Source organism: Neophocaena asiaeorientalis, unplaced genomic scaffold (genome assembly GCF_003031525.2).
Source record: "Neophocaena asiaeorientalis asiaeorientalis breed wild unplaced genomic scaffold, Neophocaena_asiaeorientalis_V1.1 scaffold72, whole genome shotgun sequence".
NCBI lineage: Eukaryota > Metazoa > Chordata > Mammalia > Artiodactyla > Phocoenidae > Neophocaena > Neophocaena asiaeorientalis.
Window position 1 is genome coordinate 6647168 of NW_020185336.1, and position 25633 is coordinate 6672800.

The window sequence follows — 25633 nt, forward strand, 5'->3', positions numbered from 1 at the left end:
GGTTGCCAAAGGAAGCAGGGGACAGGGAGCAACTGGTTAACGGGTACAGGATTTTCTTTAGGAGAGATGAAAGTGTCTTGGAAGTAGATGGCGGTGGTGGTTGCACAACATCGCAAATATACCAAATTGTTCACTTTAAAATTTTTATGTTTATGTGAACTTTACCTCTATCAAAAAAAGGGGGGTGTCCACTACTCCTTAAAGTGTTTTTCAAGCAATCATGCATTCTCCCACCATCATATCACTTTTTATAACAATTATGCTAAGCACACTTGGAGAGTACGGCTCTTGAGTCATCCTTGTAATCTCCTTTAACATCTTTTTTCCCCAGAATTTTCCTTTAGGAGGAAGAAAAGGGGGAAAATATTGAACTCTTCATTCTACCTATCTAAGCATCTCAAAATTTTTTTTAAATTTAAAGCTTCAAGAAACAAAAATTAGTGACCAAATCATTATTAGGAGGAAAACAGTTATCAATAATACCCCAAAATCTGAGAAATGAGAATATTTGAAAAAAAATTTAATAAGATCAGATTATTCATTATATGAATAGACTATAATGACACAAATACTAAAAGAAAGAGGTTTATAAACAATGTGAACTTGGAATAAAAGATTTCATAAGTTGTTCAACATAAAGTTGGAGGTAGGAATGAGGAGAGTGGAGCGAACCAGGATAGTAGAAGAACACGGGGGCAGATAGGCACATAAAAAGCTATTCCTAACATAAAAAAAAAGGAAGGGAGGGACGGAGGGAGGAAGGAAGGAAGAAAGAGGATGAAGATCCAGGGCTTGCTGTTTCAAAAATGTTCTAGGACTAAGAGGTATTCACAACTAAGACAGCTCTTAGCATGCCTATTTGGGGACCACTTAGTAAGCCTTTATTTTCACTTTTATTTAGCAACCATATAATAAATTTTACCTTAATTTTAAACCTGTGACTTGCTTTTTTGCCTTTCACTTTCAAAAAGTTACAGGAAAGTAAAGAAAAATTATAAAATCATACCTAATGCAGTAAAAGAAAATTATTATTATTTTAATGCAGGTTTTCTGACCATGATTTAATCTTTTCTTCAAGAGTTGTCCTTTAAGCACAGAATAGACACTTACCAAGGTAAATTAGGCAAAATATACTAACTTGTTCATTTGCATGAGCTCTATGTAGTTCATGAATATCAAAATCCTCCAGGTTAAGCTGCAACTTCTCTTTACAGAGTTCACAGGTGGTTACAGCCTCTAGCGAAGAACCTGGTAAAAAATTACAAGTAAAGCTTAATTTTGCAGGGTCACCACAAAACATTTTTCCTTGTAGGTTTAAGCTTGGAATACAGAAAACTGAAAGGAAGGCAGGGAGGAAGAGATAGCAGGGAGACTGTGCTATGACCATAAACCAGTAATGTCTCCTAAAATATCAATCAGTAACACCTGATGTGCATGTCAAGTCCTACTCTGTGGTACCTAAGCCTCCACCCATTATTTGTGGTTCAGCCCACCAGATGCTCATACATTTTGATATGGGAAGCTGACAATGGAATGTTATCTGTACGTCCTACTTCCTCAAGTACTCTGGTAAGATGCCAAGAAAACATGGTATCTAAAACAACTAGTTACATATACTCAGGCTAGCATCTTTAATGTGACAACATATACTAAGACCTTCTGTGGTCTAAGAAATGTGTCTTCCCTGCAGGATAGAAGGCAAAAAAAGGGATCCACCTTTGTTCAGATAAAAACAGCCCCCCTCCGCCATGAAAAGAATGAAGTCCTTATACATGCTACAACTAAGTAAAATAAGGCACAAATAAGATACAAAAAGGACAAATGTTGTATGATTCCACTTGTAAGAAATATGCAGAAAAAACAAATTCACAGAGAAAGTAGATCAGAAGTTAGCAGGGGCTGGGGAGGAGGGGGAGAAGGGTGTTAGTGCTTAATGGGTATAACATTTCTGATTAGGATGACTTAAAAGTTTTGTAAATAAATAGTGGTGATGATCACAAAACATTTGGAATATACTTAATGTCACTGAATTATATACTTAGTAATGGTTAAAAGGGCAAATTTCATGCTATATCAATTTATATTTTACCACAATTAAATAAAATTCCGTCTGTCCTATAGGCACTCAACATTTGGTTACTCCTAAGCTTCTGGCTCCAATTAAGTAAGTCTTGTCTAATTAAATAAATAGACATTTTCCCCCTTGTGTTTATTTTTAGACAGGGTTTTAAAATGAAAAAATGTACTAAAAATTAGAGCAAGTCATGTGCATAAACAAGATAAAGATTTAGATTCAATTTAACTAACATTTACTGAGTGTTTGTTATGTGCCAAAATAGATTAGAAGTTCTGGAGATTCAAGGATAAGTCCATAGTATTGTGACCTGATGGAGAATATAAATAATGTGAAACTTCAGAAGGCTTTCTCTTTCTTATCAGACATTTATTCTCTGATTCAGAAGCAGGAAAAATGTGATGGTCATAAAATATGGATACTGGATATCATTAAAACAAAGTCTTTCACATCTTAGGGTTTCATTTTTCTCTTCCATGGAACAAGTGACCTACAGAAGTTGTTCAAAAAGGCCATACGCAGATGGGAGGAACCCATTTATCCCTACAATCTTTAATCCAGGACTCTGTCCTTTACACCCCACCTCATTCAGTAGGCCCTGACTGCATTTGCCTAAACTTGTACTAGACGTATTCTATTCAGCTTTGAACATCCTATAGAGTTTTAACAGTCCATATATAGTAGCTGCCTAATAAATGTTGAAATGAATCTCTACCAGAGAATCACCTACCAGATGGGGTCTTTATGTAAATACGAGAAAGCCTTGTGGAAACTTAAAAGGAAGGTTCAGTTCTTGAGATCTTAACATTCATTTGACCATGAATACTTATTATTACCTTTAAAACCTATTTAATTGAGTACTTACTATGAGTCCAATACTGTGAGAAACTACTCATAAACATCATCTCATCTGACCTTAACAACAAGCTATTACTCAATTTTATTCATGATGAAACTGAGGCTCAACCCCAGACCTACTTAAAAATGTTTAGGAATGGATGTGAGGCATCTATGTTTTTAAAAACTCCAATGGTTAATATTTTGATCAGCAACCAGGGTTCAGAACCAATGTTAAAAGAGACTTACTCAAAATCCTATAGTTAAGTGTTGGAGTCAATATTCCAACCTAAGCATGTCTAACTCCAAAAATCCAATGTTCTTAGACAATACATTGTGTTATCTGTTTTCCTGCCTACATAATACTAACAATCCAATTGCAAATATAACAGAAGGTGAGTCAAGTTGTTTTTCATTTTGGTAATACCTAACATCTCTGGACCCTTGCTAAGTGTCAAGAACCATGCTGAGCACTCATTTTATCTTAATAACACCCCAGGGTGGTGACTAATAAAGCCTATGAGGCTGTCATAACACTATACAGCCAAGAAGAGGCTGCTACAGGTAAGACAGCCCTATCCCACAGGTTTGGGACCAGGTTAGGTTACAAGAAAAGATAACTCCCTACCCCAAGGAGGCCTTTGCTAACCTTGCTGCAGGAAAAAAGTTTCCCACTAGCCTCGTAATCTCCAGTTTGAATAGGTTACTCAAACTCCTCCAACAGATTATTAAAATTAATACCATCATACCTCACAACCTGTTTGCCTATGCTACCCAGCTATCATCATCAGACTGTCCTTTTCACACAATTATGTACATTTATTACTCTGGTCTAATTTCCCACCCTACTAGTCACATTCTTACCCTACGAGTAACATTTCACTAGGTCCTCTGGTACTTATAGTCTAACATTAAATTCATCTTAACCAATCTCCTTTATGATTATCTCTTCAACTTCAAGCCTGAACCACAGTGCCTCACAAACTGATACATACTCTTCTGCAGCCATTTTTTCCCCCACAATGCTTTGTACCTCAGGACCAAGAAATAGGGATAGATGCCCCCTCCCCACACCTATTGCTGTTTTGAAACTCTAAGTCCCTCCTCATTCATTAATGACTTTAGCACGTCTCTTCTTTACCCAGCTTATTTCTTGGCTATTTCAACATGCACATAAGACCACATTTGATTCTGACTTCCTCAACATCCTTGCTTCCAATATTATTACCCTTCCCCACCTAAGCCACCTACTTTATGGTCATACCCTTGGCCCTGTCATTGCAGTGTACTGCACTACTCCTAAAATCCGTATTTTAAGCATCGTCTCCTGTGCACCTACAACTTTTCATCATTTTAGCTCACCTACTCTGGCAATTCTCTTCAATGTCACTGAGATTCAAAGACACTGACCCTACCACTTCTCGCTACTTCCTAATGTCCTTACTCCCTTCCTTATTTTGTCTAATTTCTAGGCTTACCACAACTACAGCCTTATAACACCCTTAACTCCCTTCATCATACTTGCCTGGCAAAGGTCCCAACCCCATCGAACTCAAATCCTCATCTGTATCCAAGTATCTGAAAACTGCTTCTTAAAAAAATGTACCTGTATCCCAATCCCACTTTTAAATCATATTCATGGCCACAGATTTTTATGGACATTAGTACTACCTGAAAACCCTGAAAGCATTTTAGAATGTTATTTTCCCCACACATGAAAATCTCTTAACCCATCCCCTCATCAGCTAAAGACCTTACTAAGAAAACAAACAATTATATAGGAATTCAAGCACCTTCTCACCAAAGCAACAAACTGATCAATAATCCATATCTACACTAGCTTTCTAGCGATGAAGTACCCTTTTTCCTATTAAAGGCTAACTACTCAACTTGTGCTCTGAATCCCATCTTTCCCCTCCCTCTTTTTTTTTTTTTTTTTTTTTCACCACCAGGGAAGCCCTCCCTTCCCTTCTCATAATTTTTTTCTCTCCATTGTATCTCTTGTTAAAATAAAAAATGCCCTCAAATTTCTACCTCAAAACAAACACAAAACAAAAACATGTACCATGACCCCATATAACTCTCCAATTCCTACTGTGTCTCCAATCTCCTTGACAGTAAAGCTTATTGTAAGAGGGCGTCTATGCTGCTGCTTCCCCAGTCTTACTCAGCTCAATTTAATCATAAAGACACCTCCCCACCACCGCCCCAGCACTGAAGTCACCAAGGTCATCCATGCTACCAAATCCAGCTGTCATTTCTTTGTTCCTTTTTTTTTTTTTTTTTTTTTAAGATGTACGTGGGCCTCTCACTGTTGTGGCCTCTCCCGTTGTGGAGCACAGGCCCCGGACGCGCAGGCTCAGCGGCCATGGCTCACGGGCCCAGCCGCTCCACGTGGACCGGGGCAGGAACCCGCGTCCCCTGCATCGGCAGGCGGACTCTCAACCACTGCGCCACCAGGGAAGCCCCATTTCTTTGTTCTTATCTCTTTGTTCTGATTTCTTTGCAGTACCTGACAGGGTTGGTTACACCCTCTTAAAACATTTTCTTCTTCTGGCTTGCACAACACTACATTTTCTCAGTTTTCTTCATACCAGACTGAGGCTGCTCCTCAAATCTCCTTCTCTGTTCCCACTAAGCGTTTGGGTGCCTCAGGGCTCTGCCCTGGGATCATTTTTTAATATCTGCTCTTGCTCAAGTGACCTTACTTAATTTCAAATCTTGAAATATTACGTGCTCATGATTCCTAAACTGTTATTTTCTGTGCTAAAACCCCTGAAACATCACGCCTGTCTTGCTAACTGCCCATAACCATTTCCATATGGTTATTTAATAAACAGTTCAAATACAATATTTCTAAAACAGAACTACATTTCCTCTCCCAAATTTATTCTATTCTGTCTTATTTTCAGTAAATGGCCCCACCATTTATTTAGTTGCTCAAGGCAAAAATGTGAGCTTCGCTAAGTGTTCTTTCTCCTTCACTCCACCACATCCAATCCACTGGCGAGTCTTATAGAATCTACCTCCAAAACATACCAGAATCCATCATCCATTTCTACCACCACCATCACTACCTCTTGTAAAGACAGACTCCTGGTTGGTCAACACAATAGATTCCCGGTTGACCTCCCTGCTTCTACTCTTGTCCCACTAAACTCCACTCTTCACAGAGCAGCCAAAACATAAATAAGATCATTTCACTCCCCTGACCATCAGTGGCTTCCCACAACACTTACCTAAAAATCTAAGCTTCTGACATTAACTTTCAAAGTCCTAAATGAGCTAGCCTCTGCTAATCTCTCTTACCTCAACTTATCACCCCTCTCCTTTCCCACTAATTATACTCCAGCCATGCTGGGCCTTCATTCAATTCCTCAAACACACCTAAGTCATTCCCACCTTAAAGTCTCTATACTAGTTGTTCTGTGTGCTGGAATGCTTTTCCTTTCATTCTAGAATAGCTAGCTCCTCTTCGTTCAAGTATAAATGTCCTCACCTCAACAAGGCCTTCCTTTAACACGTAATTCCACCAGGAGAGCAAGTGCCTTGTCTGTCTTGTTCTCTATATCCCACATCTAGAACAATGCCTGGCTCCATAACAGGCACTTAATAAACAACGACTCCCTACAGTAATCTTATTGCTGCATAGCAACATTAGAGACAATAAAACTTTCTCAAGGACACATAGTTGGTAAACAGTAAGAATATTTCTTTGATTCAGAAAGATATTGCATGATATAAGGGTTACCAACAATAACAAATTACAGTTGCATTATACATGTATGACAGTAGATTGTTCAGTAAATGAAATATAAGAAACACTATTATACGTTAAATTTATGAAGCAAGACTAATGCTCTTCAATGCTTTTGCTTCAAAAAATGATCGATGCTTTTGATAAGAGTATAAATTTGACAATCAATAAATTATAACCATATTTGTTAATTAAAATGCATACATACGTGCATCTCTTGAAAAAACTGTGAAAACAAAATACACAAAAGGGTAAATCTTACCAGAGTTAATTTTGGCCTGTAACCATTTTTTCATACACTCTTGGTGGACATATTGCAAACTTCCTGTGCACTTGCATGGCTCTATCAGCAAGTTAGAGGATGATGCAGCTGCCATCTGACAAATTCTACATAAATCACCTTCTTCTTCTTCAGAGTCCTCTAAAAGGAGGCTGGAAAAAAAGGTACATTTCCTAAACAGAGCTATCAAAACCATCCTGGTTGGTCATTTCCAATCATACATAATCCCAAACAATATCATGGTCTCTCTAGGTAGAAAAAAGGCAAACAACAATAATAGTAAACAGGAACTTCTAAGAAAAACTGTATCAGTAAGAATAAAAATTATAATAAATATTTTAAAGGTAAATGAGGTAGGCTATCCTATTACTTATCTTCAAATGGTTTAAATAATTATCTTTGGTACCACAGTTTATTTTTTAAATTTTATTTATTTTTTATACATGAGGTTCTTATTAATCTATTTTATAAATATTAGTATATATATGTCAATCCCAGTTTCCCAATTCATCCCACCACCACCACACCCCACCCCTGCTATCAGAGTTTATATTCCATATTTTTCACAATTTGTAAGTTTCACTAAGATTTTAATTTCTGCAGTACCATAGACTACTTCAATTCCAGCAGTATAAAGATAATGTACTTATATACCCATCACTTTTGTCCCTGCAAAACTTTTTTTTTTTTAATATTTATTTGGCTGCACCAGGTCTTAGTTGCGGTACGAGGGATCTTCGTTGCAGCTTGCGGGATCTTTTAGTTGTGACATGTGGGCTCTTAGTCGCAGCATGCGGGATCTTTTAGTTGTGGCATGTGGGATCTAGTTCCCCAACCGGGATTGAACCTGGGCCCCCTGCATAGGGAGCACAGAGTCTTAACTACTGGACCACCAGGGAAGTCCCTGTCCCCCCAAAACTTTTAAGACAAGTTTGATGAATTAAACAAATATTGACTTGTGATTTTTCAATTTACATGTTAGCAGAGCCACATATGTTTAAACTGATAAGCTTTTTGTATTAAATCATAATAAAAAAAACAAAAGAAGAGATTAAAAAAATTTTCATTTTCCCCACCCCAGCGATGTTATTAAATCATCCTGATTTCTACAAGGGTAGGCTTTTAAAGTGTGGAGCAGTTTCCATTAACCTATGTCCTCTATTTCACAGGCCAACATGTACTGCTTAATTTAAATGCAGAATGATCACTGTAAGACAAGTAATTTTTTAAATTAAAATCCCTATTGCCTTAGTCTACTGCTGACATGAAAAAGGTACTCAGTAAATTGATACAGAATGCTAAACTGTTACTGAAATATAACCTGGATTATATGGGTTCCAAATGAGTTTAGCAAAAGATGTGTGGAAAGAGGAACAGGCGTACTTTTAGGTGACTTTCATGCCTAGGATTAACCAGATACAACCTCAAGCATTAACATTTATGTTTTACCTTTAGATATAACTTTCTTTGGTTGATAGTTTTTACTTTGGGAGACTCAATTTTTTTACACTTTTATTCATTTAATTGTAAAGTATCTTATAATCCTCATTTTTAAGCAAAATATGTAATAAAGTAACACACACATATACAAATGCTGCTTTTTAAACTATCTTACCAGACAGGGTGGTGATGGCTTACTTAGTTTCTCTTTGGAAATCACTAAATTAATTTTTTGCCCTACTTACACTACTGCGCTCAAATTAATCTAACTTTGAGCACAAGAAATATAATAGTTACTACATTACTCAGTAGACAGCTTGCAATTAGAGGGAGCTCCTGTAATAACATTAAAGCTAACACTACCAGGGCAGAGTAAATCTTTCTACAAGGAAGGAAAAAGCGCAAATTTTAAAAGAAGAGAACAGTCACATGGTAACAATTTGTCCTATATAAGGGAAAGTGGGAAGATATTAGTCAATGTTCAGTATCTCAGAAAGCATGCGAAGCTCCCTTTATTCCCCAGAGCAAGATTTGAATGTATTTCCTCTTAAAGACCAAAAAACCCTAAAATGATATAACAACTATGGTCCCCCAAAATTCCATTACATGGGGCCTTTATGAACAAGAAAAAACAAAAACACCCAATGACCTTAGCTTTACATAAGTCTTTTCTTCTTACAAGCATATTTTACATGTACTATCGTATCCCATTTTATCATAAAACTAATTTTAATAGGTGGAAAAAGTAAGTAACTACACTTACATGACAAAATAATTAAGTTGGAGTGAAATATCTCAGATCTTTCATCTTTTTTTTTTTTTTCGGTACGCGGGCCTCTCACTGTTGTGGTCTCTCCCGTTACGGAGCACAGGCTCCGGACGCGCAGGCTCAGCGGCCATGGCTCACAGGCCCAGCCGCTCCGCGGCATGTGGGATCTTCCTGGACCAGGGCACGAACCCATGTCCCCTGCATCGGCAGGCGGACCCTCAACCACTGCGCCACCAGGGAAGCCCTTTCCCAAAGATTTTAAAGCAACTAAACTCTACAAAAGATTTCACATGAATAAAAAGATTCTAAGTCCTGAATTTAAACTGCTATCTCTGTCAAATAGTGACAATATATAAAGAATATTCAGTATACATTTGGACTTAAAAACAAAATTTTAAAATTTGTGGAAACGATTTTACCTTATTCCAAGAAAGATTTGAAGTGAGAAATACAAATAAATGGTAAATAAATGATCTTATTTTTTTGTTATTTATTTATTTTGCTGCACTGGCTCTTAGTTGTGGCACGTGGGATCTTTAGTTGCGGCATGCAAACTCTTAGCTGTGGCATGTGGGATCTAGTTCCCTGACCAGGGATCAAACCCAGCCCCCCTGCATTGGGAGCGCAGTCTTGGCCACTGGACCAACAGGCAAGTCCCAATAAGTGATATTATTAAAGGCTGAAACATTGTCTTGATAATCCACAACGACTTGGGCTGCTTTACCAATCCCATTTAGCACTAGTCTACCTAGAAACAGGGTAAGAGATTAAGATTTTGTATATGTAAGATTTGTATATTTGTATATTAAGATTTTGTATATTTTTATATATACATATATCTATATGTATTTGTAGTCAAAGCTGGTTAAAAATAATCTTTAGATTATTTCCCAATGCAATCTACACCCCCAGTGCCCACCACCAGTATTAATTCTTATCCATTTTACCCCTGAGCAAGACGCTAACATCTTACTGGATGTAAATTTTAAGGCAAGAAATTTCAGACATCACTCTTTTTTGGCGGTGGTTACGCAGGCCTCATTGCTGGCCTCTCCCATTGCAGAGCACAGGCTCCAGACGCGCAGGCTCAGTGGCCATGGCTCACGGGCCCAGCCGCTCCGCGGCATGTGGAATCTTCCCGGACCGGGGCACGAACCCATGTCCCCTGCATCAGCAGGTGGACTCTCAACCACTGTGCCACCAGGGAAGCCCCAGACATCACTCTTATGAGAAACCATTTTAGAAACAAACAGTTCTTTCTCTCATCTGTTCTTCACAGGCTTAAGATAGGTATTCAAACTTACCTCTCTTTTATTTTTTGCAGTCTTTCTGGGTCTCTTGAGGGTACACTTTTAGTTTTATCATTTTTTCCATCAGATGAACTCCAACCTGAAGGAATAATATCTACAGTGATCATGACATTGTCGGTCAAATTACTTCCAAGTGCCGGGGGCACTGCAAATCGGAATAAGGAACCAGGAAGGATCCCTGTTATTCCTGTACTTCGTCCACTGTGAGCCGAATCCGATACGGAGCCCCCCGTAGCAGCACTGCTTGGTGCTGCAGATGCTTGTGGTCTGCTGGCAGTAGCCCCAAGGGGATCACTCTGTGCTTCAAGGTGAACCACTTCATTTGATTCTCTTCTAAAAATATGATGAGATCTAGATGGTATATCAGAGGTAGATATCCTTGAAGATTCATCTCGTCCCTCTCGCCTCCTTCTAGAGAACAAAGGTGTGCATCTATTTCTAAGTGAGGAAGATAACCATGGTCCTGTATTTCTACCTTCAGATTCTTGGTTAAAATTTTGGGAATCTGGCTCAGAGCTATGATTTTGGCTAAGAGATGACAAACCCCATCTTCGCCGAAGAAATCGAAATCCCTGAGAAGCTTCGGATGCCCTGTTATCAGGACCATCAGAAGCTGATGCTGCATTACGAGACTGTGAAGCTGTCAAGATTCTTGGAGAAATGTAAGAATTCTCAGAACTCAATGATCTTGTATTCAAGGAATCCTGACTAGACCTTCGTGAAAAAAAAGTAGATGACATACTAGAAGCTATACGTGACAGCAATCTCCTTGTTGTACGCCTACCTTCATTGTCAGAAGATTCTTGAAATGATCTTTGAGATGAGCCAACTCTATTTGAACTGCCTATAGTTGAGGTTTCACCTCTATTTGAAATATAAGAAAATCCAGGCTGTATACTGCTTTGGGGAGATTCTAATTCTCTTGGAGAAAAATTTGATCTTAAAGAATTTCTACCAGAGTCCCTAGAACATGGTATGGTCTGATGTTCAGAAGGCATTTGGTGATTTGTAGATGATGTATTCAATTGTAAAGTGCTCAAAGAGTTCTCTTTTGGTCTTGCTCCTTGTGAATATGAAGAAGGAACTCTGTCTTGAACATCTATTTTTGAAAGAAAGGAAAGGTAGTCAATTACATGAAAAATTTGTGCATTATTAAGGTTGTGTCTATTAACCACTAATCACTGCCAAAATTAAACACTGGATTCAAACTGAATACTGGCATATTATAATTACACAGCTTAACTATTATTACAGAAAAAATAAACATATTTGTCTTTCTATACCTTTGGTAAAATCCAATACTGCTGTATAAAGTCAGCATTACAAATTTTTAAAAAAAGAAATGTATTATAGCTTATGAGAGGCAAACATCAATCTACCAACTTGATGAAGTTAAAACAGTTGAATTTATTAATTAGAAATTGATATGGTAGAAGAATATCTAACATCTAAATGGATAAGGGATTTTAAATGGGCAAACAAATTCAAGGTAAATGACTCACAACAAGTAAAAGCAAAATAATAATAGAGTGTTTTGGAGATTTTTCTTACTCTGGAACAAGAACAAAAGTTATTTCACATAAATACTATCACCCTTATAGTTTCATAGCAAACCATGCTAACAGTTCAAAATTTCTCCAATGTTTTATCTTTTCTTTCAAGTTAACAGCAGTGACTCTTATACCCGGTTACTCATCAGACATAACTATGCTTTTTTTTTTTTTTTCCCAATACTGAGTCAGAAGAGAGCCCTGGCATCTGCGATTTTAATAGTACACTACTGATGGTTCTAATCATCAAATGGAAAGAGAAATACCAAAGCATTCCTTCATAAAGAATATTCATCCATACATCTAGTTTAACAGCTAGATTGCTACTGTGCTAATACATGGTGCCTCATGGAAGGATTAACTGTTAGGGACTAAATTCTATTCTGTATATTTTTACCCCCCAAACCGAGAAGCTACCGACACTGCCTACTAAAGCTCCTCCACCCAAAGCCAAGCAAATGAAAAGATGCTTTCATTTGTCTTAAATAAAGCAACGGCTTGCCCCAACAGATTATTTAAAATAATCTAGTTAAATCTTTAAATAGAAATGTATTTTCTTCTCTGTAAATCAAATTCCACTTCTGTCTGCTATATTTCTCAACTTCAATTAGCACCTTTTATCTTCAGTTATTTAGTAATATTGTTTTATGGCATTTATTTTTTTTAAGGTGGCTCTGTCGCACAATGGACAGTGCATTGGACTTCTATTTTTTTTTTAAGTTTTGGCTTATGTACACTGACAGAAACAGTGTGGGTCTTTATTTCAACTAAATGAAAATAAAGACAAATTCATATTAAACTAAAGGAATTCTACATTATGTCTTAAAATGATGATTTCAAGTTTTAGTTAATTCACAAGGCAAATTATATTGTAGTATACAAGAATTATCAAGTATATGTAAAACATACATTCTTAAGAGTGAAAAAATTATAGGCAGACAGAATCTGGATACTCATGTATATCTAAATATTTTATATTGTTTACATTTTTAAAAGTAAAATGACAAATAAGGTTGAAAACATATCAAGCTATCCTGTATTCTAAATCTTCATAATATTCACTTCATTTATTCCTTTGTACTGCGATTTTAACGACATACAAAGACAAAAATGTAACATTATTAGATAAATTATGCATAACAATATAGTTTATACATACATGATGAAGTTGTGAAATCACCACTTCGGTGACTATAATCCATAAGATTACTAATGGAGGAATCTGCTCTCCTCTCTCTCATTAAGTCAGTTCCAAATGATCCAAGTACCACTGATGAAGATCTGGGAACTTGACTATGCCTCCAAGAAGAATCTTAAAATAATTGAAGAAGTCTTAATGCAGAGAAAGCTTTCAAGGTTTCTGATGACAACAGATCTTCAGTATTACACAGAGAGGTAATTATGGTTTATTACAGGAATCCCCAGTTACACAGTTGCAATCAAAAGCAAAACTGAGCAAAACATAAATTATTCACTAGTGAAATAATCACTTATAAAATTATCTCCTACTCAAACACATCCTTCTCTAATACTATGATCTACCCCCATCTAGGATGTCAATGTCACTCTCTAGAACATCTGACCGTACAATATATAAACATGACGTAAAATGATTACAGAACGAAAATATAAAGCTTGCCAAAGATGCAGAATTTCATGAAAAGTTGATCAAAGTGATGTCGGAGAACAGCCAAAATCAAAATCAAAGCCATCTTGAAATGAAAGAGGTTATACTGTAGGTTATAATACTATTTTGTCAGAACTATTATTGCCACCATATTTGGCTCACTCTTATGCTAAGAAGTAATGTATCATTGCAATTATAATCTAAACTTTGTTAGATATGATTTCATTTAAAAAGAAATTAAAAACTAAGTCTCAAAACTTTCCCCCCTCACTATTTACCTTGAAATTCTGGGTCTTCCTCTCCTAGTCCTAATAGCCTTAATAATTTCCCTTCGTTAAGGGAAACGGCCCAGGGTTAATGCTATGCCTTCACAGACCAGAGGAGAACAAAAGTATCTCTACACAATGGTATTTGTCTACAAAGTTAAGGTCAGTCTGCTCTTACCCATCACACTACTCTTAAAATCCTTCAGATGGGCAGTGTCTTTCCCATGGCAGTCCTGCCTATCGAAATAGAAAGGAATCGCTTACACTAATTCATTTAGTAGTACATATGCAATTCAAGACCAACTGTGTCATCACAAGTTTTATCTTACCTTAAAACTATTTCAGGCATTGGCTAGTGTTTCATTTGAAGAGAAGTATAAGTGAGGAAGTACCTCTCAACAAAAGATCTTTCCAATTTGTGCAACAAATGTGTGCCTGTATCTTAGTATCTGTGAGTACAAGATACTAAGCATGGAACTTTATGCATAAGTCTTTCATACCAGAGTGGTAAAGTGACTTGTCCAATGTCACATAGTTAGAGGACTAGAACCATAGCTTTCTAATTCCTGTATAGAACTCCCACTAGAATACCGCCAACTATTTTTTAACTAAAGAATTTCTACATTTTCTGAAAATATGTGTTATATAGCACAATGTTTATTATTCACAAAAAATATGCTAAGGAAACATGTATCAGTAAATCTGGCTTTCTTATTAACAATTTAAAATTTTACCTCCTATAATAACCAGCAAAATACATGTCACTTTTACTAATTTTATTACCATATGTATTAGCTATTCTAATTAATTAAAATCTGCTAATATCCTGTTTGTGTAAGATATCTGTACCAAATTTAGAGCAAAAATCCAAGATGAAGAGTTAATTTCAGTTCTAACTTAGTTAAGATTTTGGAACCTCCGCTCTATTTCTGACCCAGTCTTACGTGCAATCTACTTGCTTATTAGTACACTACATCTTGGGAAAAGGGCTTTTGTCCAAAATACATACACAGTGATTTATATTTATACAAATTTAATTATTACCTGATACTGCATTTAAACCATGTCCAACACTTCTCCCAGCTGAGGTAGATGTACAGTTTGTACAGGAAAGTTTAGGTCTTTTTGAATCATGATCCCGTTGCTGGTTTTGCGATCTTGAACGTGCTCCCTGAGTTATCTCAGACTCACTATACCACGCAGACTGAAATGGTAATGCAGATGCTGATGCTGATGTAGACTGTAAGTTAAAAAAAAGTTTTTTAAAGGAACAATAAAACACTTGCAATTTTTAAATTTAAATATTACATTTAATCTACAGTGCTCTAATAAATTCCCAAGGACCATTCATTCCTCACAGACACAAATTTTTCTACCATGTAGGTTTTTCATCGTCTTTGTTCCCTTCTACCACTTGTCCCTTTACTTTATACTTTAATTGTACTTTGCTAGGTAACCAATCTGATTTAGATTATGTTTTCTATGTAACTGAATATAAACACTAGTCTAGGAAACACTGAAGAGTAAAAACTTTATATGTAATCATTTTGTTCTCCTGGTTTAATATTAACCTTTTGAGGAACCTTGTTTCCTCTTCTTAGATAAACAGAACACCAAGAAAGGCACCAATACAGAAAGTGACTGTGAATACTCCACTATAAAAATAAGATTTTCAACTAATATAAAATGTATCTGGATCTTATGTCCATCTCAGGAATACAGTAAAACACTATAAATGGTACTAAAAAAAAAAATCCTAATATACGGAATTTCTTCATCAGTGAAGGAAGAAACAGCTAAAACTACATACTGTAAAACTCTAAGCTCAAGGTTTTTTCTTTAAACATATAATTATATGTACAACATGAAATAACACAGAAGTTACAATGTACAAACACGCACACACAGAAAGAGACCAAGAAGGACAAATTTGACGCATAATCTCTGAATTGCTTAAAGACACTTACCACTAACGTAAAAGTTATTTCTAGGAAATAACTTTTATTCTAGGAAATAAAGGAAAAAAGACATTTATAAACCATTTTAACATGTAAGTAGATGGTAAGTAGTTCATTTTATTGAAGAATATTAAAATGAAACAACATTCTTTAAAGTGTTATATTTCTTGACAAAAGAAAAGTTAAAAATGGAATGTTATCATGGGCCATAAATTCAGTCTATATTAACCTAGTATTATAAACATAAGAGCCCAAATAATGTGCTCCATCAAAGAGTTTTAGAGTACAGATAAATAAGTAGGTATAATATAAGTAAGTACTGTAATAGGAGATATGTTGAAAGTTTTACAGAAAAAAAAAAAAAACTATGTCTGAGGAAAGCAGGGGAGAATTCATAGGTGATTAACTATGAACTCCATAGGTGGAGTTCACTGAGTAGGCAAATGAGGAAGATTATAGACAGACAACACAAAAAGATAAAAAGATGTCTCAACTATTCTGCCATGGGAATTCTTCTAAGGCATCACTACTTACTTGATCTCCGATTATCTTTTAATTATGAGAAGCATACTGCATGCATTCAGGGAACTGTATTAGTCCATGGTAACTCTACAGAATAAACTGTGCACATACATGGAAAAGCAGAAGATGCAAAGCTGAAAAAGTAGGAATGGGCATATCAGGATTTCATCCATCCCTTGCCCATTCAATATTTTGCTAATTAAATGTAGAACTCCTCAGCTTAGCACAAACTTGGTCTCACAAGCCTTTCACACCAAGTTGTCCACAGAGCCCCCAGTCAATGAACTGGAATAGCACATGAGATGAAATTCATGAGCTATTTCAAAATGAAATCATTTTATGTGCCATTGTCAAGGTATCAGGGACTTAATCCTGCAGGCCAGTGGTTCTAAGACCTTTGAATATCAAAGACCAAAAATTTAAAAAAAATGGTTTGATTTAAAATTTAGGAAGAACTGCTACTTTTGACAGGTAAGGAAAACGAAAATAGCGAATACCACCTAACCCCATTCCCTAATCTTTTAAAAAGGGCATTTTATATGCTCCTAAAACAAGAACATAACAGAATAAAACAGACTTGTAAGGTGAATAAATTTTACTTGTACAAAATTCCTAACTTGTCCTTATTTTTCTCATTTTGCATGGACTGGACAAAATGTTATTGAATAGCACCTCCACAAATAAGACTTTAGGAGCTACTGAAGGAGGTAATACCATCAGATCAACTACTTACAAAGATCTTTAGAGCATTGTGGAAGGTTAAGAGTGGAATGGACAAAAAGTGGGCAAATCAGGAAGTCACTGGACTAGCAAGAAATGCTAGTAATTCCCATTACTTTCGTTCATTGGGACGAAAGTAATGGGAATAGAGAGCCATTATAAAAGATAAAAATTCATCAAATTTAGAGACAACGTGAGAAATGAACAAAAAGTCTATAAAGTCACTCCACAGTTTTCTGGCACTGGCCACTGGTGAGATAAAGACACACTCACTGTTCGGCAATTTTCATGACTCACAACTCTAAAAGGTAGCCTATATGTCATCCCAGAGACAAAAATACTCAGTATAGGAGAGGAGAAATAAAGTCTGACCAATTTTTCTGCTGGCTTAAATTCAAAGTCAAACTTTTCCCTGGTTCCTACCAATCCAATTTTGTCCACTGTTCAAATATTCTCAGTCTGAAGCAATTAGCTTTTTTCCCCCTCTGAATTCTTTTAACAATTAAATAAAGGATGGGGTTCATTTATACACTATCTTATCTCTTTTGCTATCTAAAACTACTGGTGGTCAAACGAAATCAGGAAAAGTCTGTCTCCAAAGTATACTTAAGTATACTGCCTTGCAGACACCAGATGCTTAAAAAAGTACTTTTGGGGTTGTTTGCACTTCTTAGCTGTTATGAATAATGCTACTATGAACGTCTGTGTTCAAGTTTTGTGTAGACATGTTTCTAATTTTCTTGGGTGTAACTAATGGGTCATATAATACCTCAAAGTTTGACTTTTAGAATAATTAATAAACTGTTTTCCAAAGTGGCTGTACCAGTTTAAAACCCCACAAGCAATTTATGAGGGTCCAAATTTCTCCACAACCTTGTCAACTCTTGTTATTGTCTCACTTTTTAATTTTATTTTAGCCATTCTAGTGGGTATGAAGTGGTGTCTCATTATAGTGTACATTTGCATTTCCTAATGGCTGATGTTGAGCATCTATTTATGCGTTCATTGGCCATTTGTACATCTTTGGACACATGTCTATTCAGGTCCTTCGCCCATTTTAAACTGGGTTTTTTTTTATTGTTAGGATGTAAGAGTTCTTTACATAGTCTGGTTACAAGTTCCTTGTCAGATAGCATATCATTTACAAATATTTTCTCCCATTCTGTAAGTTGTCTTTTCACTCTCTTCATGGTATCACTTGACTCACTAGTTTTTTAATTAGTTAAGTCCAATTAATCTTTTTGCATTCATTACCTCCAGACTAAGAACATTCATATGAAAATAAGAAGTGGATAGAATTATTAAATATCCATTCAAGTTCCATGGAGTTCTCTCTCATTTTCACTAAATTTCCAGTCTCTACCCCAAATAAGTAACAGATTTGGCTCCTGTAATAAACAATTTTTATGGGTTACTCTCAAAAGGCTATCTGTGATTAGAAAGGAAAATTGTATGGTATGTGCAGGGGGCTGTCTAGCCCAACCAAAGTAGCTGAATACTACTTTGTGTATCTGAGAAATCATATTAAACAGTTTGAAAACTTGATGGAAGGGAAGTTTACAAACATTCTGTAACTACTAGCAGGCATCCAATTTTCATTTTATTTACTTACTTATTTTTATCTTCATGATACTTATTTAGGTTGCCCTTCCAACAAGAGGTTTTCGGGAAGGACAGTCAATGAAATCATTATTTATTTACCATTAGTATTGTATAAGTCAGTATTTGCATTCATAAAATAATTACTTCTAAAAAAGGCTAAAAAATATTCCCAATGCAAATGCCCTTAAAATAGTACAGCAAAAAAGAACCTTAATGAGAAAATATTTGTAAATCATATACCTAATTAGGAACTTATAACTAGAATATATAAAAGAGTAAGAATCAAGAGTAAGCTTTCAAAACAGAAAACACCAAGCCCACATGGGTTCACTGGAGAATTCAATCAAACATTTAAGGAAGAAGCTATACTAATTCTCTACAATCTCTTTCAGAGGAAAGCAGCAGAGAAAATACTTCCTAACTCATTCTATGATATGATGAGGCCAGCACTACCTTAATTCCAAAACCAGACAAAGACATAAGGAAAGAAATCTATAGAGCATTCTCTCTCATGAACACAGCTGCAAAAATTCTGAACAAAATATGAGCAAATTGGGAAGTCCCTGACAGTATAGTGGTTAGGACCTGGTGCTTTCACTGCTGTGGCCTGGGTTTAATCCCTGGTCAGGGTACTAAGATCCTGCAAGCCGTGTGATGCAGCAAGAAAAAAAAAATTAGCAAACTGAATCCAAAAAAGTATACAATCCAATACCCCTTTATGATTAAAAACTCTCAGCAAACTAGAAATAGAGGGTAACTTCCTCAACTTGATAAAGAATGCAAAGAATGTACAGTTAACATTATATTTAATGGAGAGAAACTCAAAAGCCTTCACACCAAGATCAGGTACAAGGCAAGGATGTCCTTTCTCACTGCTCCTTTTTCTCTTTTTTTAAAAACTGACATATATTGATATATAACATTATATCAGTTTCTAGTGCACAAGGTAATTATATAGACACACATATATAATGACCACCACAATAATTCTACTTAACATTCCCCACTACATAGTATAATTTTTTCCTTGTGATGAGAACTTTTAATATCTACTCTCTTAGCAACTTTCAAATACACAATACAGTATTATTAATTATAGTCACCATTCTGTACACTACATCCCCATGATTTATTTTATAACTGGAAGTCTGTACCTTTTGACCACCGTCACCCATTCTATACTCTTCTTTGGGTAGTACAGATATTTTAAGAATATTAATTCTTCCAATCCATGAGCATGGAATATCTTTCCACTTCTTTGTGTCTTCTTCGATTTCTTTCATCAATGTCTTATAGCTTTCAGTGTAGAGGTCTTTTACTTCCTTGGCTAAATTTATTCCTAGGTATTTTATTCTTTTTGATGCAACTGTAAATTGGATTGTTTTCTTAATTTCTCTGACACAATAGATTTTTGTGTATTGATTTTATATCTTGCAGCTTCACCAAATTCATTTATTAGTTGTTTTTTGATGGGACCTTTAGATTTTTCTATATATAGTATCATATCATCTGCAAATACTGATAGTTTTACTTCCTCCTTTCCAATTTGGATTCCTTTTTCTTATCTGATTGCTCTGGCTAGGACTTCCAATACTATACTGAATAAAAGTGGCAAGAGTGGGCATCCTTATCTCATCTTGCTCCTGATCTCAGAGGAAAAGTTTTCCACGTTTCTCCAGTTAGTATGATGTTAGCTCTGGGCTTGTCATATATGGCCTTTATTACAATGAGGTACGTTCCCTTCACACCCATTTTGTTGAGTTTTTATCATAAATGAATGCTGAATTTTGTCCAATCCTTTTTCTGAATCTATTTGAGATGATATGATTTTTAGCCTTCATTTAGTTAATGTAGTGTACCATGTTAATTAATATGCAGATGTTGAACCATCATTCTTGCAAGCCAGGGATAAAATCTCCCTTGACCATGGTATATGATCCTTTTAAATTATTGCTGAATTCAGTTTGCTAATATTCTGTAGAGGAGTTCTGCATTTATGTTCATCATGGATACTAGCCTTTAATTTTCTTCTCTTGTAGTGTCCTTGGCTAGTGTTGATATCAGGGTAACGCTGGCCTCATAAAATGAGTTAAGGAGTGTTACCCCTCTTCTATTTTTTGGAAGAATTTGAGAAAGATTGGTATTAATTCTTCTTTAAATGTTTGGTAGAATTAATAAGTGTTCTGATCCCAGACTTTTTTTGTTGGGAGGCTTTTGATTACTAATTAAATCTCCTTACTCATTGGTCTGCTCAGATTTTCTAATTCTTCATGATTCAATCTTCATAGGTTTTGTGTTTCCAGGAATTTATCCATTTCTTAAAGGTTGTCCCATCTTTTGGTGTATAACTGTTCATAGTAGTCCCTTATGCTACTTTTTATTTTTGTGGTATCATTTGTAACATCTCCTCTTTCATTTTTGGTTTTATTTATTTGAGTCTTTTTTTTTCTTGGTGAGTCTAGCTAAAGATATGTCTATTTTGTTTATCTTTTCAAAAAGCCATCTCTTATTTCACTTATCCTTTTGTCTTTTTAGTCTCTATTTCATTTATTTATGTTCTGATCTTTGTTATTTTCACTTCACCACTCTTTTTTCAACACTGTACTGGAAGTTCTAGATAATGCAATAAGGCAAGAAAATAAAGTAAAAGGTATACAGATTGGGAAGAAAGACCTTACTTGCAGATGACATGATTATTCAGAAAATCTGAAAGAAAAACTCCTGGAACTAATAATTATAGAAAGGTTTCAAGATACAAGGTTAATACACAAAAGTCAATTGTTTTACTATATATCAGCAATGAAAAAGTAGAATTTGAATTTGAAACTAAAAACTCTTACAATTCAATAATAAAATGACAAATAAACTGATTTAAAAATGAGCAAAAGATCTGAATAGACATTTCTCCAAAAATATAAAAATAGCTAATCAGGGGCTTCCGTGGTGGCGCAGTGGTTGAGAGTCCGCCTGCCGATGCAGGGGACACAGGTTCGTGCCCCGGTCCGGGAGGATCCCACATGCCGCGGAGCGGCTGGGCCCGTGAGCCATGGCCGCTGGGCCTGTGCGTCCGGAGCCTGTGCTCCACGACGGGAGAGGCCACAACAGTGAGAGGCCCGTGTACCGAAAAAAAAAAAAAAAAAAACAAACAAAACAAAACAAAAAAAAGCTAATCAGCACATGAAAAAATGCTCAACATCCTGAGTCACCAAGGAAATCCAAATCAAAACTACAAGACACTACACTTCACACCCACGACAGGATGGCCAGAATCAAAATGTAAGTTAAGTACAGGAAAGGATGAAGAGATCAGAACTTTCATGTATAACTTCTGTGGGAATATAAAATGGCCCAACGGGTTTGGAAAACAGTGTAGCAGTTCCTCAAAAAACTGAACATAGAGTTATTGTATGTATGATTCAGCAAATCTACTCTTGGGTATATACCCAAGATAACTGAAAACATTAGTCCACAGAGAGACTTGCACATGAATGCTTACAGCAGCATTATTCATAATAGCCAAAAGGTGAAAACATCCCAAATGTCCATCAGTGGTTGAATGAATTAACAAAATGTAGTACATCCATACAATAGAATATTATTCATCCATAAAAAGAAATGAAATACTGATACTGCTATCATCATGTAGATGAACTTTAAACAAACATGCTATGTAAGACAAGCTAGTAATAAAAGACCATACAGAATGTTTCTACTCATGTATATGAAAGTTCCAAATAAGGAAATCTACAGAGACAGAAAGTAGATTAGTGGCTGCTTATTGCTCAGGGGGAGAGGAGGGAGACAGTGTAGTGACAGCTAAAAGATCTGGGATATTCTCTTGAGGTAATGAAAGATTCTGAAGTTGACTATGGCAATGGTTTGCACAATTCTGTGAATATACTAAAAATCACTGAATTGTACACTTTAAATGGGCAAGTCATATGTTATATGATTTATATCTCGATAAAGCTATTATTAAAAAAATAATCTTAACAATTGCTGCAAATGCAACCAATGTTATCCACTGGACAACGCTTAATCAAGAGAAATCATATAACGCACAGTAATGGAAGCAAGTCCAGAATAAAATGCTCTTCCTTGGCTCCTCATTTCCATGAATCAATGCCTTGACTGTGATGACTGACAATTCCTGCTTAAAAATTTTCCAGACCATAAGCAAGAACTTAAAACTTTGACCTTTTCTTCATTTTAAATATTCACATGCTGGAGAGTATCCATATCCAGGCTAATGCAGAAGTCTTACATTCTAGTTTCTATTCAGAATGAGCAGTCTTCTCAATTATCACAAAAAAGACAGCTGATCTTAAGAATGTATGGATTCATGATGCCCAACTTTATGAGAAATCTAGGTAAGAAACCTTATGTTTACACAAAATGGAATGACTAGGAGTTCATTTATCCCTCAAAATATCCTAGGATTAATATCTGGATCAAGACAGACTACAAGAATGTTAATTTAGATCACTCTGTTGTCCCTTTACAGAACTGCTTTCACTGACCTGTAGTTTGACATCATGTCCTTTGCATATACTGTTTACCAAGAAATAGTTTCACTAAACTAGGTATATACTTATAGTATGAATACTACCCTGAAGACACTGTCTTCTATATCATTCACTGTCCCCGCTTTCAGACTAAACTGCCAAGCACTGCTTCCTTTTCCTTATGAACAGAACACCTTATAGACCTGGTTGTGTTTCCTTGTGATCTCCTGACACCCACACAAGGGCCGAAGTTTAACTTTAGAATACTGCCAAGGGCTTACAAATGCATATCAATGTTATAACCAACCTTAACTCACTCTCAATATTTTATTTGTATTTTCCTGATTGCAATTAAAACTATTTTCATTTTCTTGTCCCATTGTGTGTGTGTGTATGTATATATGTATGTATTTCCCTGGAAACTACCTTTGTAGCAGATAAACAAACCAAAATGAGCAAAAAAAAGGTTAATAACCATTGGTTATTTTAATTCTTGAAAATACATACTTTGCAAAATACACAATAGTACTGAGTTCTGTAACTTAATATACAAACTAGAAAAAGATGTAAAAAACTGTAAAAAAACACCTAGAGGGCTTCCCTGGTGGCGCAGTGGTTGGGAGTCTACCTGCTGATGCAGGGGACACGGGTTCGTGCCCCAGTCTGGGAGGATCCTGCGTGCCGTGGAGCGGCTGGGCCCGTGAGCCATGGCCGCTGGGCCTGCGCATCCAGAGCCTGTGCTCTGCACCGGGAGGGGCCACAACAGTGAGAGGTCCGTGTACCGCAAAATAAATAAATAAATAAATAAAATAAAATAAAACAACACCTAGAACCTCCATAAAAAGCCTATTTTATTATTTCATATTAAAAGTAATCAATCTCTCCACAAAGCAAGAAGTGGGATTAGGGGTTGCTTAAATTAAGTTACAGAAAAATATATAAAAGTAACAAAAATAATTACATATTCACAGAATACTCCCAAATTTTCACTTTTAACAATATGAATTACATAAATTTTCTTTCCAAAAATATCTAAAATTCTATTTACTGTTACCAAAGAGATTAAGGTGATCACAGTTTTCTACCATTCAAATTGTAACAAAAATTTAAAGATAGAGTAACAGAAATATCAGCAAGATTAACAGCAGAGGCAGCCCAGCTTACAAATGGCCAAGAACCAAAAGACATTTAGAAAATCAATTGTTTGGAATTTAGAACCTACATTTGCCAAAGACACAATGCTATCCAGAAGTCTTAGATTCTTCAGCTCAGGCACACTGTATACTAATCCTGGAACTGGGAGAAACCACTTATCTTTCCAGATTTCAGATCTTTTATTTATGAAATGACACAAGCATCTGTCCTATTTAACTAAGATTAAAAATTAAAAATATGCTGCAAAATGTCAAGCACTGTATAAATAAGGTGTTTTCTTATCATCTGATCCATAATGTAAATGAGATTGAACTACTATGCCCTGTTCTGACCCTCCTTTCTCAAGGTTCACTAAGTATAATAAAGAAGGGGAGGGACTTCCCTGGTGGCACAGCAGTTAAGAATCCACCTGCCAATGCAGGAGACAAGGGTTCAATCCCCAGTCCGGGAAGATCCCATATGCCACAGAGCAACTAAGCCTGTGTGCCAGAACTACTGAGGCTGCGCTCTAGAGCCTGCAAGCCACAACTACTGAGCCCACGTGCCACAGCTACTGCAGCCCGCGTGCCTACAGCCTGTGCTCTGCAACAAAGAGAAGCCACCACAATGAGAAGCCCGCACACCGCAACAAAGAGTAGCCCCCACTGGCCGCAATTAGAGAAAGCCCGTGCACAGCAACGAAGACCCAACGCAGCCAATAAATAATTTTTAAAAAGGGGGGGGGGGAGAAGAGTGTTGTGTCCCAGATGGTTTTGAGTCAGAAAATATCAGCAATTAACCAAAAAAGTTCCCTTTGATATTCAAAGGTCTCTTTCATTCATTAAATACACATCTTGCTGAATAATCTTAAGAATATTAAATAAAACTAAATGTGTGATATATAATTTTAATATTCTGATAACATATTATACTATCCCCTAAGGATATTAATTATCTATTTAAACCAATGCAAAGCCAGGAAATGATAACAACAGCAGTCACAATGATAATTATAACCTGTAACATCTGAACTCTTACTAGGGTCCAGGAACTGTTGTTCTAAGTGCTTTACATGTATTATTTCTTCCAATTAATTTTAACAGTAACTATGTAAGAAAATTACCATTATCACCATTTCACAGAAGAGGAAACAGAAAAGTACTTTCCTCAAGAACACAGGAATTTCAGTTCCTAAATCAAAACTAAAAGAGCAAAGCAGCCTACGTATAGTTGACAAGATTGGAAATACTCCTATAACCCATTAAAGAAAGAAAGAAAAAGA

General features: G+C 36.0%; 1 protein-coding gene across 3 annotated transcripts in view; it reads right to left on the reverse strand.

The window, feature by feature from the left end:
* The window catches only part of MARCHF7 (membrane associated ring-CH-type finger 7), a 48672-nt gene that overhangs the window by 7251 nt on the left and 15788 nt on the right, over positions 1-25633 (reverse strand). For all 3 annotated transcript variants that reach the window (XR_003001959.1, XM_024735910.1, XM_024735908.1), the window contains exons 3-7: positions 14955-15150; positions 13177-13329; positions 10462-11566; positions 6931-7100; positions 1139-1248 (exon numbers count right to left, since the gene is read on the reverse strand). Coding sequence is in view for 2 of the 3 variants with exons in the window: in XM_024735910.1 (XP_024591678.1) it covers positions 1139-1248; positions 6931-7100; positions 10462-11566; positions 13177-13329; positions 14955-15150 (1734 nt within the window). In the remaining variant the exon portion in view is untranslated. The remainder of the gene's footprint in view (positions 1-1138; positions 1249-6930; positions 7101-10461; positions 11567-13176; positions 13330-14954; positions 15151-25633) is intronic.